The 14,680-nt window shown below is 40.6% G+C and overlaps 2 protein-coding genes across 3 annotated transcripts in view; both read left to right on the top strand.

Moving 5' to 3' along the window:
• Window positions 1–4,709, top strand: part of map3k20a (mitogen-activated protein kinase kinase kinase 20a) — a 30,398-nt gene extending 25,689 nt beyond the window's left edge. The window contains exons 17-20 of the mRNA XM_072685834.1: window positions 1,315–1,431; window positions 1,543–1,617; window positions 2,507–2,657; window positions 3,288–4,709. Of these exons, the coding sequence (XP_072541935.1) occupies window positions 1,315–1,431; window positions 1,543–1,617; window positions 2,507–2,657; window positions 3,288–3,982 (1,038 nt within the window). The 3' untranslated portion in view covers window positions 3,983–4,709. The remainder of the gene's footprint in view (window positions 1–1,314; window positions 1,432–1,542; window positions 1,618–2,506; window positions 2,658–3,287) is intronic.
• An 86-nt stretch (window positions 4,710–4,795) lies between these two features.
• cdca7a (cell division cycle associated 7a) lies at window positions 4,796–8,734 on the top strand. 2 transcript variants are annotated; one of them, XM_072685837.1, is made up of 10 exons: window positions 4,796–5,371; window positions 5,854–5,997; window positions 6,168–6,293; window positions 6,519–6,740; window positions 6,932–7,009; window positions 7,113–7,307; window positions 7,446–7,580; window positions 7,868–8,017; window positions 8,116–8,252; window positions 8,350–8,734. In XM_072685837.1, the coding sequence occupies exons 1-10, from the start codon at window positions 5,360–5,362 to the stop codon at window positions 8,378–8,380; spliced, it is 1,230 nt and encodes a 409-aa protein (XP_072541938.1). In that variant the 5' UTR covers window positions 4,796–5,359; the 3' UTR covers window positions 8,381–8,734. The 2 variants fall into 2 exon arrangements, with proteins under 2 accessions (XP_072541938.1, XP_072541937.1); XM_072685836.1 differs by having other exon boundaries at window positions 6,165–6,293.
• The last annotated feature ends 5,946 nt before the right edge of the window (window positions 8,735–14,680 follow it).

Here is a 14,680-nt window from a genome sequence, read left to right as displayed (position 1 = left end):
GCTGATATTACTGGAATGTGTTGCTTTGTACCACCAACACTGCTCTAGAGCCGAGAGCCTAGTTTACAAAGGTGGCACTTACAGGACAAGTGCCTGTGTTACAGTAGCACTACGCTTGCCCTGGGCTAGGCTCACTAACCAAGCTTTTCAAATGTTTTTAGAAGTTGGAGTAGAACTTACAGAAACTTTATTTATTTTTCTGTTGTCTTTTTTTTATGTGTAGCCGTTTGCTAATTAATCAGCAAGCTAGCAGAGTACAAAAGTTCCAGCAGTCATGTAGAACAGATGGAGTAGTTTTCGGCATAAAACCCAGTTGGATAATAACAAATCAAATGTTAGTTTAATTCCATATTTCAAAGTATATATTATTGTTTAACATTTTTTCAGTAGTAATAGATCATTTTTGGCCTAAAATTTGTGTTTATGTTTATTATTATTATTATTATTATTATTATTATTTATGTTGACTCAATCCCTTGTTCTTCTAAGGGTTTATCTGAAAACTTAATTTAAGCTAAAACCGTCATACTCATATTAGAACAGCCCATAAGCTCTGTAAGCTACACTATATGGACAAAAGTATTGGGACATCTGCTTAGTTGTTGATTCTTAATTAAAAATATTAAAACGAGTTTGTTGGAGTAGCTGTCTCTACTGTCCAGGGAGGGCTTTTTACTAGATTTTGGAGCATTGCTGTAAGGAATTGATTGCCTGATTACCCCTCTAGTCCTTGCCTGGTATTAGGAGTGGTGCCAACAGGTTCACGTTTATCTGTTCCGGAGAGTCCTATTCTATTGGCAGTACTTCTTTACTACAGGGACTAGACAAGCTTGTGTGTGTGCATTTGCACATTTCTGTTAGCAATGGCCGCAACCTAAAGTAGCTGAATGCATTTATTAGAAGGGGTGTCTACAAACATTCGGACATATTGCGTAAGTGTCTAGAAAAGTCCCTCTTGAGTAACTGGCTAATGCACATTGATGAGGCCTTGTTCACAGAACAGAAATGGAGGGAGGGTCTCATGTAAGAACAGTATGGAATTGGTGGGATCGCACCGATCATTTTGTTTAAGGGTTTAAACAGGGGGCTGCACTAGGAGCCAAATCTACATATTAGCCCCCTGTTATAACCAGGCATATCTGATGCATTCTAATTTCTGTCTGTACGCTTGGCTGTACAGTGTAAAAACAAACTGCTGGGTGCTGTGTTGCGTATCCAGTGATGTTCTCTGGCATGCACTTCAGAAATATTTAAGATGTAAAACCACTGACCACAGTTCCTGAGTGTCTGTTTTTTTCTGTCTGCCCTCTGAAGGACTGCAAATGGAAAATGTACATGGAGCTCGATGGTGATGAAGTTGCCATTGCTTACATCAAAGATGTTACTTTTAATGCAAATAGACCAGATGTGGAATTATTAAAGATGGCCAAGGTATATTAATTATTATTATTATTATTATTATTATTTGTTTTTTTTTAACATCACACGGGTGTGTTTTAATCACAATCTGTTCCATGTTAATGTTCTTTCCATTTGTTTCAGCCACCATTTGTGATGGACAAGTGGATCGTTGGGATATCTGACAAACAGACTGTTGACTGCATTATAAATTATGAGGTAACTAAAATACACATACACTGTTCAGCGTGCACTTCACTTAATAGATTAGCAGGTAAAAGATTTGGTTTAAACATTAGAAGCCACAGCTGGTTATATTTAAGGCATGTTGGAATTTTATTTATTATTTTTAAATGAATACTATTCCTGGTTGTAAAAAGTGAAAAAACATATAGTAATAAGTAGATTTGTCCAAATGTTTGTGGACACCCCTTCTAATGAATGTATTTAGCTACGTTAAGTTGCACCCACTTCTAAAACACATGTGCAAAGTAGAATAGGACTATCTTAACAAGATAAACATGTTATTGGCAAACAACCTTTTGGCTCTATGCCTATTGCCAGGCCTGGGCTAACGTGTTTAACACAGTGAAACTGTGTTTGTCTGTGAATGGTGCTCCATCCAATACTTTCAGGATGAGTTGGGGAGTTGAGGAGAAGGTGGGGTGGTGATCATCCAACATTGCTGAATGCAATCAAATCCTCGCAGCAATGCTCCAAAATCTAGTGGAAAGCCTTCCCTGGCCTTCCCCCAACAGCCTTCCCCCAACAAAAGCTGGATAAACTCTTTTTTTTTTTTAATACCCTTGATTTCAGAAGAAGCACTGAATGAGCAGGTGTCCGAATACTTTGTCCGTATAGCGTGACATGTCTCATTGTTTTGTCTTTGTCATTTTTTAAATCGAAGCAAAATATCAGTAATGCATGCTTATACCTCATGATGCAAAATATCTATAAATCATGAATGTAATTAAGATAATTGGATTTATATATATATATAGTGTATAGTGTAAATTGAATGTGAAATCTTCATTTGAGCACAACTGGAAGACTGTAGGGCTCAGTACCTGCTTGTGCATCCCTCACTTTATGCATGTTTTCTTACCAGAGTGATGTCAGGTCTCCTAAGAGCACGAGACACGTGCACTCAGTGCACTGGAGCCCAGCCAGTGGAGGAGACGAAATCAAAGCTGTAGAGCTGCTAATAGAGACTGCACCATCAAACGGAGAAGGAAACTTCAGGAGCCGCTCCAACTCCGGTAATGGCCTGTATTCATGTGCCCGTACCTTTGGGCATTCTGAATGGAAATGACAGTTTCTAACTGATGCAGGATTATTTCCAGCATTTTTAAACTATATGTATTTATTGTTTTCAGTTTTTTCACAACGTAACCAGTGAAAAAAGTGATGCGTTGAATTTACTTGATTGAAATGTGTGTCAGTATAAATACATTTCAAGCTTTTAGTTTACTTGCTTATAATTGTGTTAAGAGAATTTATTCAGCTCATGTGAAAATAATGCAGGCATTTGAAAATTTGAGAATCCCAGCTTCACTTTACATTATGTGAACAATTTAAAGATGACAATTGAAATGGTCTAAAATGACTTTGTGTTACATTAACTTACAATAACATGAATGAAGTTGTAAGTATTTGTTTTGCTGTAAAGTTACCATGCTGTAGACAGAAGGTTTTTCAGTTCATTCAGTATTCACCCATTGTTAGTACTGCCATTGTCAGGTTTCTTTATAGGAATTTAGTGTTTGTTAATATGTTGCATAATAAATAACATGCTAAAATGATCACATTGTAATAATATTGATGCTTTTAGAAGTCAGGTGAAAGTTCGCTTTTACTTTGTAATATATTGGTTGTACTGTTTTGTCCAGGTGTTGATCCTCAGTGGATTTCGCATCTGAGGCTGAAGCAGATGAGGGAGCAAATAGTCCAGGAGCGCAACGCTCCCACACTTAGCTCAGTCGATTCCATGACCCTCCCGCAGTTTCTCTCTGCTTTTGGGAACCAAGCATCATATGCTTCTGCTGTGCGGAAATCACCCAATCACAGTCCACTTTCACCATGGGCCAACTCCCGAAGCTCCTCACCTACGCTCTCCACCAAACTCTCCTCCCTCCACCTGGGGTCAAAGGGCAGTAGCCCGTCCAGTACAACCTCTGAGAGTGCATCGGAGAGAGAACGCCCTTTTAGTGCTGGAGTTATGTACAAGTACCCCAGAAACAACTACCGAGGCAGTATGAATGTGACTGTAGGAGGAGACAGGAAGTTCTCTAAAGGGTACAATCATGTGTCCCACAGTGAGGCTAGAGGATTTCAACACGGTGGACGAGTTCGGACCAACAGCAACGTAGTACCACAGAACCACCCAAGGATTATCCCAGGCATTGTAACAATATCAGCAGAAAAGCAAAAGAATGAACCAGAGGAGACCAAAGGGAACGAAGCCGGATGGATCAAAGTAGAGCGCAAAAAGCCTTCCAAGCAAGACCACAAGCAGCAGGACCAGAGATCGCTCAGAGGCCGTCCACGGCGGGGAGGACGAGGGAGTGGTCGTGGGCGGAACTAAGGGCTTTTAGGTTGTGGGAGTGAACATTTAAATTGTCCACAAGGAACTGTTTTTATAACAGGAGCATTACTCTGAGGAACTGAGAAACCATGGAACAGATTATTTAGACAAATAAGAAAAACACCTGAAGAAAATGGGTAATGCAAGAATTTAATTGAGAAGAAATATAAACATGAATTAGTAAATATTTTAATATAAAATATAAGTGCAGAAATGTATTTATTTATTTTTTTAGCTTAGGTGCAAGGCAGTGCCAAGGTTCAACTAGAAAACCAGTTTCCAGTTGAGTACTATTCAGCTCTCAGTCCAAATTTCAGATTTTAGAGTTAATCCAAAGATCACTACAATGATATCTGGGTGTGATGTGTTCAGCATTCCTTGTGCATGTTTAGTAGAGATCTTCACTTAAACCCTCTGTCTAAGACGTTATGGCAGAGAAGTGAATATTATCTAATCAGTGAATATTATCTAATCAGATAATGTGATAGTTTGATTAGATAATTTTTTAAACAAGATTTTTATACCTAGAAGACCAAAGCCTTCAATCCTGCTGCTATCACTTGCTCCATGCAAATGGTCTGTTCTTTCAGAATAATGCTCCAGACTTTTCCACTACTGATTCTTCTACAGCATTCATAGGATTGAAGAGGACGACAAAAAAAGAACTCATGGACTCTAATTATTACTGACTGTTATACTGTCTGGGATTTACATTATTGAGACGACATGCTGTACGTGTCTTTGTGTGGGCCTGGGTCTGACCAGTGAGATGCACTGTAAGAAACCATATATGAACTGTGACAAGTTTTATTGTCAAGAGCTTTAAGAGGGTTTTATTTTGCCATTAACACAAATAATATAAAATATATTGTATTATCAAGCTAAAACATATTGACTTACATAAGATGGGTTAAAATAAATAACAAATATAAACACTTAAAAACTCGAGTACACTTGTGTTCACTACAGAGGGAAGGATGTGGGTCAGAGGAAATAGCGCGCGCTTTCCGCCCCCTTATGCAAATAGTTTAAAGCCATTTGGCGCCACCGCGAAGATCCTGAAAGGCACATGCATGTAAAATTGTTTTTTTTTCATTGGTAAACTCTGACGTTATTTAACGTTTCGCAGTTGAAATACATTTAATTAAATTTCACTTTATATTTAACTTGACGGACAGAATTACTTCTGTCTTTTGCGAGTTGTGCAACATATTTTTAGGCATCTTGCAGGACTTCGCCATGGCGCGCAATATCGCCACGCCTCTCTAAAAATTCCCGCGAACTTCCAGACTAGGCGCCCTGCAGCAGAGAGTTTTGCTTCATACATTCACTGCAGCAGACAGGACAGGACAGGACAGGACAAGGCAATACAATACAATGCGTACCAAGGTAGGCATACTTCTTTGTTCATTTTATTAGCTCGCACTAATTTGTCTTTTTGCATAAGTGTACCTTTGGGGTGTGGATATGCACGTAACTGCAGGAACGTTAGCTAGCTTCATCCGGGTCGTTTATTACAAAACTACGGTTAGCAGACTAGTGCTGGGTCTTAGACAGAGTTGCTGGTAAGATAAACACTGAACCATTACCTGGCTACCTTTTTTAATAGGTCTTTATTTATTTTTATTTTTTTACTACATACAGTAAATTGCTACTCAGCAGGGTAATTTTGTTCTTTTTTGAAACTGTGCCTTTAGCTTGTTAAGACGTAGCTACGTGTTTACAACATCAACTCTGCAACAACTTCTGCAAACTCTCGAGATTTTCCCTCCGTAAACTGAGCAAAATGTGAACCAAACAGCCTTAAAGAAGTAGCTAGTTAAACCCGTGCATGTTCTAACTCCTTTGGTGTGGTCTCCTCCACCCTGCAGAGACAGCAGCCCCTTCCCCCCACCCGAATGAACCTGAGGAGTTATCGAAACTCACCTCTGGTTCCAATAGAGACCTCCTCCTCTTCCTCTTCTTCCTCAGACGACAGCTGTGACAGCTTCGGCTCCGATGGCTTTACAACGACGGTACGGCAATCTACAATTCATAAACACATTATGATCCATTTTCCCACACATTCCGTGTTTATCATCTCTGGTAACTCGTTTTAACACAAGTTCACATTTACCACAGTATGTCGTGAAGTTGCTATTTGTTACTACGGGCCCTAAAATGTACATTTTCTGTTGCACAGAAGAAGCCCCTTAGACAAACGAGACACTCAACCCAGAGAGGAAAGGTCTTCCAGTCCCCACCAGTGTCTGAGGAAGAAGCCTGCAGTGGCTTTGAGGAGAACTGCTTCAGTAATGAACTGAACGCCATGGTGAGTTGAATAGAATTGCTATACTACTCATCAAGCACAGTCTGACGTGTGTTTTGGCAGTACCTCAGCTTAGCTGTGCCTCTGTAGACTCTATTCACAATAGTTGGGGATATTTTCTGAGTGGACAGCTAGTACTTCTGAGGGTTGTACTGGATGTGTGCGTTCGCTAAATGCTGTAAATGTCTGTAGTTTTTATGATTTAATTCCCCCCCCCTTTTTTTTTAGAAAATGGATTCAGACTCTTCAGATTCGGCAGAGTCTCCAAAGAGGCCTCGCCGCTCTTTCTCTCTTAAAGTGGCCATGAAGTTCCCCAATAAAAAAGGCAATCAAAAGAAATCCGCAAATCCTCAGCCTGCTCCCAAACCCAAAAACCCAGAACCTGACTCTGATGAGGAGGAGAACTTCATCGCGAAGAGAGCACTTAACATTAAAGAGAACAAGGCTATGGTAAGAACAAATACTGGATCCACAGTTAAACCTTTGATTAGAGATGTACGTTTATAATACTGTCTTAAACAAACACTGACGTCACCTGATAAATTCTACAGTAACAAGTCGTTGAGTAAATTGCATTTAACTGAAGCTAGTTTTTTTTAATGATTATGGATAACACCTTTTTTTCCCCCTCTTCTTTGTAGCTGGCTAAGCTAATGTCGGAGTTGAACAAAGTTCCTGGTCTCTTCCCTAAGAGGATGTCTCTGCCTATTACCAATACAGTGAGTTTTAGAGCAATTAAATACCAAGTGTGTAAAAATCCTTTTTAAATATCAAAGTGGTTTTTAAATACACTCCCCCCTTCCCCCCTGTGTTTGTGTGTAGCCTCGGCGTGTTCCTCGCCGCTCCCTGGGAACCCCTGCAAGTCTGCGGAAGAACCCTGAACGTATGTCACGTCCTCACACTCGCTCGCGCTCTCTGGTGGACGGACCCCCAACCCCGCCTCCTGAAGAAGAGCCTGAGGACAAGTTCAGCCTGGTGCGCAGGGCCAGATACAGCGAGGATGGTGACGATGAATCGGTGAGACTCTGAGCATGATGGGAAGGAAGTGTTAAAATTGACAGCTTGTTTTGTCGGTTTCTTTGCACGAGTAGAAAGATTCTTGTTAGGCATCCTGAAGAATTTCAAGTTCGTAGAGTAACTTGTGCTTCTGTGCAGGAGCCGCGTCGCAGACGCAGCTACAACGGTATCCTTGCCATCCCTCACGTGGTGAGACCTGTGGAGGAGATCACCCAGCTAGAACTGGACAATATCTGCAGCAATGTCCGAGAGAAGATATACAACCGCAGCACTGTGAGTTTATGAAGTACTTTAACACAGATCAGTTGTGGTCCTCAGTCTGCCCCATGAGAACGGAGGCTCCGACTCTTCAGTACTGTTTGTGTTGCAATGATTTGCACTGATGACTCCAGTTAAACTGAATCAATTTAGCTCTCTTTGGGATGAAACATGCAAATGTGCAGTGTAATACTCACCATATCCATGATTTGTTGAGATTGTAAATATCACAATATTGCCCACTTCTAGTCACTGTGTTGTATTTCGCAAGACTGTGGTCTGACATTCTGTCTGTACTACAGGGTTCAACTTGTCACCAGTGTCGTCAGAAGACAACTGACACCAAAACTAATTGCCGTAACCCAGAATGTGTGGGGGTCAGAGGCCAGTTCTGTGGGCCTTGTTTGCGGAACCGTTATGGAGAGGAAGTCCGGGATGCTCTGCTAGACCCGGTGAGTATAGAGCTGCCTCCGGCACTTGGTTAATGTTTTGATGTAATAGTGCAAGCAAGGGTGAGTGAGCATGTAGCTGATCTGCAACTCTTGTGCAGGAGTGGCGGTGCCCCCCATGCAGAGGTATTTGTAACTGCAGCTTCTGCAGGGCCAGAGATGGACGTTGTGCTACAGGTGTGCTGGTCTACCTAGCCAAGTACCATGGCTATGACAATGTCCATGCCTACCTAAACAGGTAATGTTGTGTTGAGTTGATTTTTAAGATTTTGACACTGATCGGTTTTCGAAAAAGTCTTTTAACCTTTTCTTTTTTTTTTTTTTCCTCCCTTTAGTCTAAGAAAGGAGTTGGAGGAGAGCGACTAAGGTGTTTGCACTTGTCAATCCCTGCTGATTTTACACCACCAGACAAGACACAAGTTTTAGATTTTGAATTTCAGAACTTAATTCAAGTTATTGTGCCTTTTTGAGTAGCCAACTGGAAAGTCATCATTTTACATTGTTTTAAATGTATAAAGTTACTATGATCGCTTAGTGGTATTATTCTTCAAGAACTGTACAATACTGTTATTGGAAGCCTCACCTATACGTGTGGCTGAAATGAGCTTCCGTGCCCCTAATGAATGCTTCTTCAGATCAATAATTTTGATCGGTCCTTTACATTGATCCATGCACTGTAAAAAGATTTTGCTATTTTGAATAAAATGTTTTATTACAAGATTTTTTTTTGTTCTGTGGTGAGTACAGAATAAAACTGAACTTTTCAGGTGAGCTGACTTCACCCCAGTTAAAGTCAGTGATGGCTTTATGGTTATCCCTAGTAGATAGTGGGTGAGGGGATGATAGTCAGTAATTGCAAATCTGTGTAAAGTGTTAATGGATGGTAGTTGTATCTGTACCTTGTTTATCAGACTTGTCCAGTTGTATCATAGCTCACACCACACCTGAATTAAGACCACTAAAAAAATAATAAAATATTTGTGGCCAGAGCCTTGAAGACTGGTTTGTGGACCTCAGCCCTATGACTCCTGGTTCATCATGTGGTCCCTGGTCCATGTCGTTCCAGTGCGTTTGTGAAGTGGGGAGGGCTGCTGTCCCCCTGCCCCATCATCCCTTCTGTCCCGCTTTTACTAGAGCAGCCTGATATACTGCACCGCCTGTGCAGAGCCTTCATTAGAGAACTGTCACTAATGGTGTGGAAATAATTAGGAGAGTCTAATGGGAAGTCTTACACCTGTAAATCATTTGGCCTATTAAAGCATATTAGCACTCGCCCGCGCACACTCGTGCTCTCTCTCTGCATGTGTGAACAGTAGAATTCCTACAATCTTGATTGTGTCATAAGTGGTAAAGGTGATGTGGGTTTATTTTGGTCAGTTTTGAGATTCCTTTAGACTTTTACTGAACTGAATCACTTTCTCAGTACATTTTTAAACATCTATACTATATGGACAAAAGTATTGGGACAGTATTTTTTTCTAAAGAGAGTTTACTCGATTTTTGTTTGGGTAGTTCACATCATAGTTTGAGTCAATATTACCTGAATTGAACAGCTATGACACGCTAAAATAAATAAGGCAAAGTCTACCTGACATTTCAACACGTTACACAGCTATTACTTTAAAAAGTTAGTATCATTACCTTGAGTGTCAGTGCTCAAAAGCTTATAATTATAATAAAAGCTATAATTATTACACAAATTATTCCTGCATGCTGGCATATGATAATGCAGAAGACATGGTTATTTCCTCTTTCAGTCTTAAACACTAAGTCAAGGTATTTAACTATACATAGAACACAACTGAATACCTAAGAAAAGGTGACATGGGGGGGAACAACTACACACTGATGAGGGGTGAAGACATGCCCAGTATACAAACAAATGATGTCAGGAGCCAATAGGAAACGGTGCTGTATATTATTGTATATTATTACCTCAGTTACACTGACCTGTTGAAAAAGAAACACTAACATGAGAAAAATGATGAAATCCGAAATTTGTTTTGTATTTTTGTAAAAGGGTGCTTTTAAAGCTTGCATGGCCCAATCACTGTTCAGTTGCCAATGGCAACAGACTGAACTCAATTATTTAGTTATTTAATCTCAAATATGTACTCATCTGAGTCACACAATGAAAGGTTTCAGCTGGGATTATTTTTAAAGATGCATATTAGTTACATCATTTTTAAATAGACCCAGTATATTATCTTCGGAGTGCCTTCATTGTTTCTTCTGAAATCAAGGGTCAGTGACAGAGCGTTAATGAGGTCAGACTGTTGGATGATCACCAACTCAATAACTTCCCAACCCATCCAAAAAGCATGGAATGACACAGTTCCAGTCCTCCTCAGCTCAGTGCTGGGGAGCTTTATACCCCTCTAGCCCACAGCTGGCATTAGTGCATGGTGCCAATAGGTTCATGTTTATCTGCTCCAGGGAGTCCTATTTTATTGGCAATACTTCTCTACAAGGACTAGATGAGCTATGTGCACGTATTTGCACATCTGTGTCAGTAGTGGGTGCAAAGTAGCTGAATGTAAACATTTGTTTATATAGACTGGCAGAAGTTAGTTTAGGCCTCAAAGATATTACACTGGGCCTCAATTTTTAGGGACACCTTTCAGTCACAGACCCTTAGAATCGTCTATATTATATTTCTATATATAAAAGAGAAAGAGAGAGAGAGAGGGAGATAGAGAGAGAGAGAGAGAGAGAGAGAGCGAGAGAGGGAGAGGGGAAGAGAGAGAGAGAGAAAGAAAGAAAGAAGGGAAGAGAAAGAGAGGGAGAAAGAGAGAGAGAGAGGGAGAGAGAGAGAGAGAGAGACAGAGAGAGAGAGAGAGAGAGACAGAGAGAGAGAGAGAGAGAGAGAGAGGGGAAGAGAGAGAGAGAGAAAGAAAGAAAGAAAGAAGGGAAGAGAAAGAGAGAGGGAGAAAGAGAGAGAGAGAGAGAGAGGGGGGGGAAGAGAGAGAGAGAGAAAGAAAGAAAGAAGGGAAGAGAAAGAGAGAGGGAGAAAGAGAGAGAGAGAGAGAGAGAGGGGGGAAGAGAGAGAGAGAGAAAGAAAGAAAGAAGGGAAGAGAAAGAGAGGGAGAAAGAGAGAGAGAGAGGGAGAGAGAGAGAGAGAGAGAGACAGAGAGAGAGAGAGAGAGAGAGAGAGACAGAGAGAGAGAGAGAGAGGGGAAGAGAGAGAGAGAGAAAGAAAGAAAGAAGGGAAGAGAAAGAGAGAGGGAGAAAGAGAGAGAGAGAGAGAGAGGGGGGGGGGGAAGAGAGAGAGAGAGGGAGAAAGAGAGAGAGGGAGAGAGAGAGAGAGAGAGACAGAGAGAGAGAGAGAGAGAGACAGAGAGAGAGAGAGAGTATTCATTGTTTGAGGTTTAAGGTGACAGGGGCTATGTTGAGCAGTAAACCAGTTAAATGGCTTAATCCCACGGGTCTCCTGCTCTTTTAGGGGGATACAGCCTGTTGGCCCTGGCTTTATGAAAACCCAGACAGCCTGGTAAACTCATTCTGACTGATCTCCGCGTTCTCTAAACTTCCCAGTGTGGAAAGAAAATGCTCGTCACTCTTAAAGAATTTTCCTATTTTTTTGTATTTATTTCCACATGTGAATCTTTCTCAGTTGTGCAGGAAACGAACGCTTCCAAAAGTATTATTTGCATAATAAAGATGCACTTGAAAATACTGGTATTAAATACCAATGATCATCCACTTTAGGGTGATGAATATTTAGGGAAATAATTGTTTACGACGCTCGAGCATTGAGCTGATCTGGTAATCAGGCTATGAAATACAATATTTATTCATTAGAGCGGACTTAATGAGGCCTCGCGGCGCTAATTAGGAAAAGCAGCGTAGCGCTAAATGAGGCTCGCGCTAGCCTACCTGTACGGAGGAGGAGGGGTGTGGGGGTATGGGTTTTAGGGGGGGTGTGTGTGTAAGGAGTTGAGGGGGGGGGGTAGGGGGTAAAAGCTGCCCCCGCCCGGGGTCGCTGCTGCCCACAACTGAGCGCTGCAGCGTTCCTTTATGACGCTGTTCCACATTAGCGCAGGACGCAGTGACTGCAGCAGCGAGCGGCGAGCTGTTATAAGCCTGATTGATAATTATGAGGAGCTCTACATTAAGAGACCCTTTTAATCAGGACTTATGTTCACGTGGCCGTATTTTGCCTGTTGAGTTATTGAGTTAGGACAATGAAAGCTATTTGCTTGTAGAAATCTCCTGCAGATGAATGTTGACAGAGGAAGCAGAAAAAGAGCTGCATTTATTGGATTTATGCATTGATTTATTTTATTGTTTAGTTAAATATATATATTTATGTATTTGTATTTTTTTTTACTTTATTTATTGTGTGTTTTTGTTTTATTGGATTTCTTTTTTAGCTGTGCTCTGCTGCTGTGAATGGTTGATGGGGGAATGATTCTTATGTCAGGCCTCCCACCGCTCTGGCCTGGGACTGTGATCTGATGCCAACAGCAGTTTGGTCCTTGTGTCAGGAGCATTATCAGAAAAAAAAAAAAAATAGCGGCTGCCTGCAGTTGTTCCATCTCACAGGAAATTGCCAACTCACCCTAACAAAGGGAAGCATAAGTGCACTCACAGTGCGGCCCTCAGAGCAAGCCAGATAAGATGACATTATAAATAGTGAATTTCTTTCAGAGGAGACGTGAGGGAGGGAGAGGAACCAGGCAGCTGAACTTCACCATTCTGTCATTTTCCTCTTTTTTTTATGTCCTGCCTGCCACGATACGGCCTTTTTCTATTCTAAAGACAAGATCTTCTGAAGACTTGGAGGACCAGATGTGTGGGCTACACTGACATACTGGATCAAGCCCTTGTGTACTGGTTTGTCCTCTCCCCACATGTGAGAGACACTGAGATTAATTGTTCTGAGAGGTTTCTTTGTTCAATCTTGGTGCCAAAAGGAGGAGGCAGATAAAAAAGGGGGCAGATCTTCACCAACTGTAGCTGAGCTTCTGGAATGAGAATGACTTATTTCCAGTCACTTTTAATTCATTTCTATGTTGTATAATGTCTTCGCAGTTCCCTTGCTTTGGGATAAGATGTGCAGTACTGCCTTGCTCCTGAAGAGGGAGCTCTAATACAGGCGTCCCAAGTTTGAGAGCACCTGAGAGTAGAGCGAGAGGGAGAGGGAGAGAGGGGCTAGATGGGGTAGCCATTAAAGGTCTTATTGTCTAAATTGGCAGACAATCACTGACCAGGAGTGTCAAGGCCACCAAGGAGGTAAAGAGATTGAATTGTAGAGATTAAACTATTAAGGGCAGATAATACAAAATCCATTAGCCGTTTTAACGCTGAGTTCAACATTTGATTTGACACAAACCTGAGAATAAGAAGAGTTTCTTTTTCATAACATAGATATGCTTTGTATTTGGCTCCAGGCTTCTTTATGTGATTATATGTGCGTGTGTTCTTTTATTATTATTTTTTTAAAGCAGATAGGCTGTAATCTTCACATTTGACGATGTACTGTAAAATGACGGATTATCACTGTATGCCATCACTCGTGTGTAGAGGTATGTCAGAGTATCCAGACTCGTACAAGTACAGCTTTTTACTTCAACCTAGACCACACCAATGGGTAACAAAGGTACATTAAATGCCAGAAAGAAATATACTTATAATATATATTAATAATATATTATATTATTTTAAGTTAAGTCCTGAACTCAGTATTTGCTTAAAGGACCTCTTAAAAGGGTCCTTGAAAGGGCAACGTTTTTACACGTTTGTGTAATCACGTGGTTTTCGACTAGTTCACTCGTGAAAAACATGTAACTTTTTTTGCTTGGGACCTCTGGACAGATTTGCCAGATGTGTACTGATCTTTAGAAACACCTTATGGAGATCTACCTTCCTGCAACCAATCAAGAGTTTCTGAAGGCAGTAGGCCATTAGCTGGGTCAGGAGATGGAGATGGGTATTATAGCTATAGCCTGTAGAAAGAAAATACCCTAAGCTAGTAATATTACATTTCTATGTCTTTAACAATACAATGTGCAATGTGCACCCCCCCCCCCCCCCCCCATGTGCAATTAAGGGTCAATTTGCAATTATCTGTAAATAATCTGTAAATAATAATGTTTTTCTTAGTTTTTTTTTTTACTTCTATTATTTATATTGTGGATATATATTGGTAATTTATCTACGTATTGCATCTGAATGTCTTGCTATGCCTTTGCTACTGTGACACTGTGAATTTCCTCACTGTCTATCTTATCTTAAATAGGTCATAGTATTAGCCGTGGGCCAGTTTAAGCTCATATGACTTAATATATCTTCTTCTTTTTTATTATTTTTTATTATTTATTATTATTATTATTATTTATTATTATTATTATTATTATTATTCAGTGGTGAACAAAGCAAATGCATCAGTTATGATGCAGAGTTGTTCTTAAGTGATCTAAGGAATACAAGTTTGAAACTACCAGCAGATTCACTGATTTTTAACAGGTTCCGTCTTTATATTGGAATAGGTTTCTGGTAACAGCATTCTGTTCAGATTCTCTTTCACTGACAAGCTTTTTCAGCCCTGCCTGCTGAAAAGCAACCTCACAGCATAATAGCATATTATTGGCACCTCCCGGCTTCAATTTAATGATGGTGTCGACTCATAGATCTGTGATGAAAATTTCGCCTCACATTTAAACC

This window comes from Salminus brasiliensis, chromosome 8 (genome assembly GCF_030463535.1).
Source record: "Salminus brasiliensis chromosome 8, fSalBra1.hap2, whole genome shotgun sequence".
In the NCBI taxonomy this organism is placed as follows: domain Eukaryota; kingdom Metazoa; phylum Chordata; class Actinopteri; order Characiformes; family Bryconidae; genus Salminus; species Salminus brasiliensis.
This window is presented reverse-complemented; position numbering and strand designations above follow the sequence as displayed.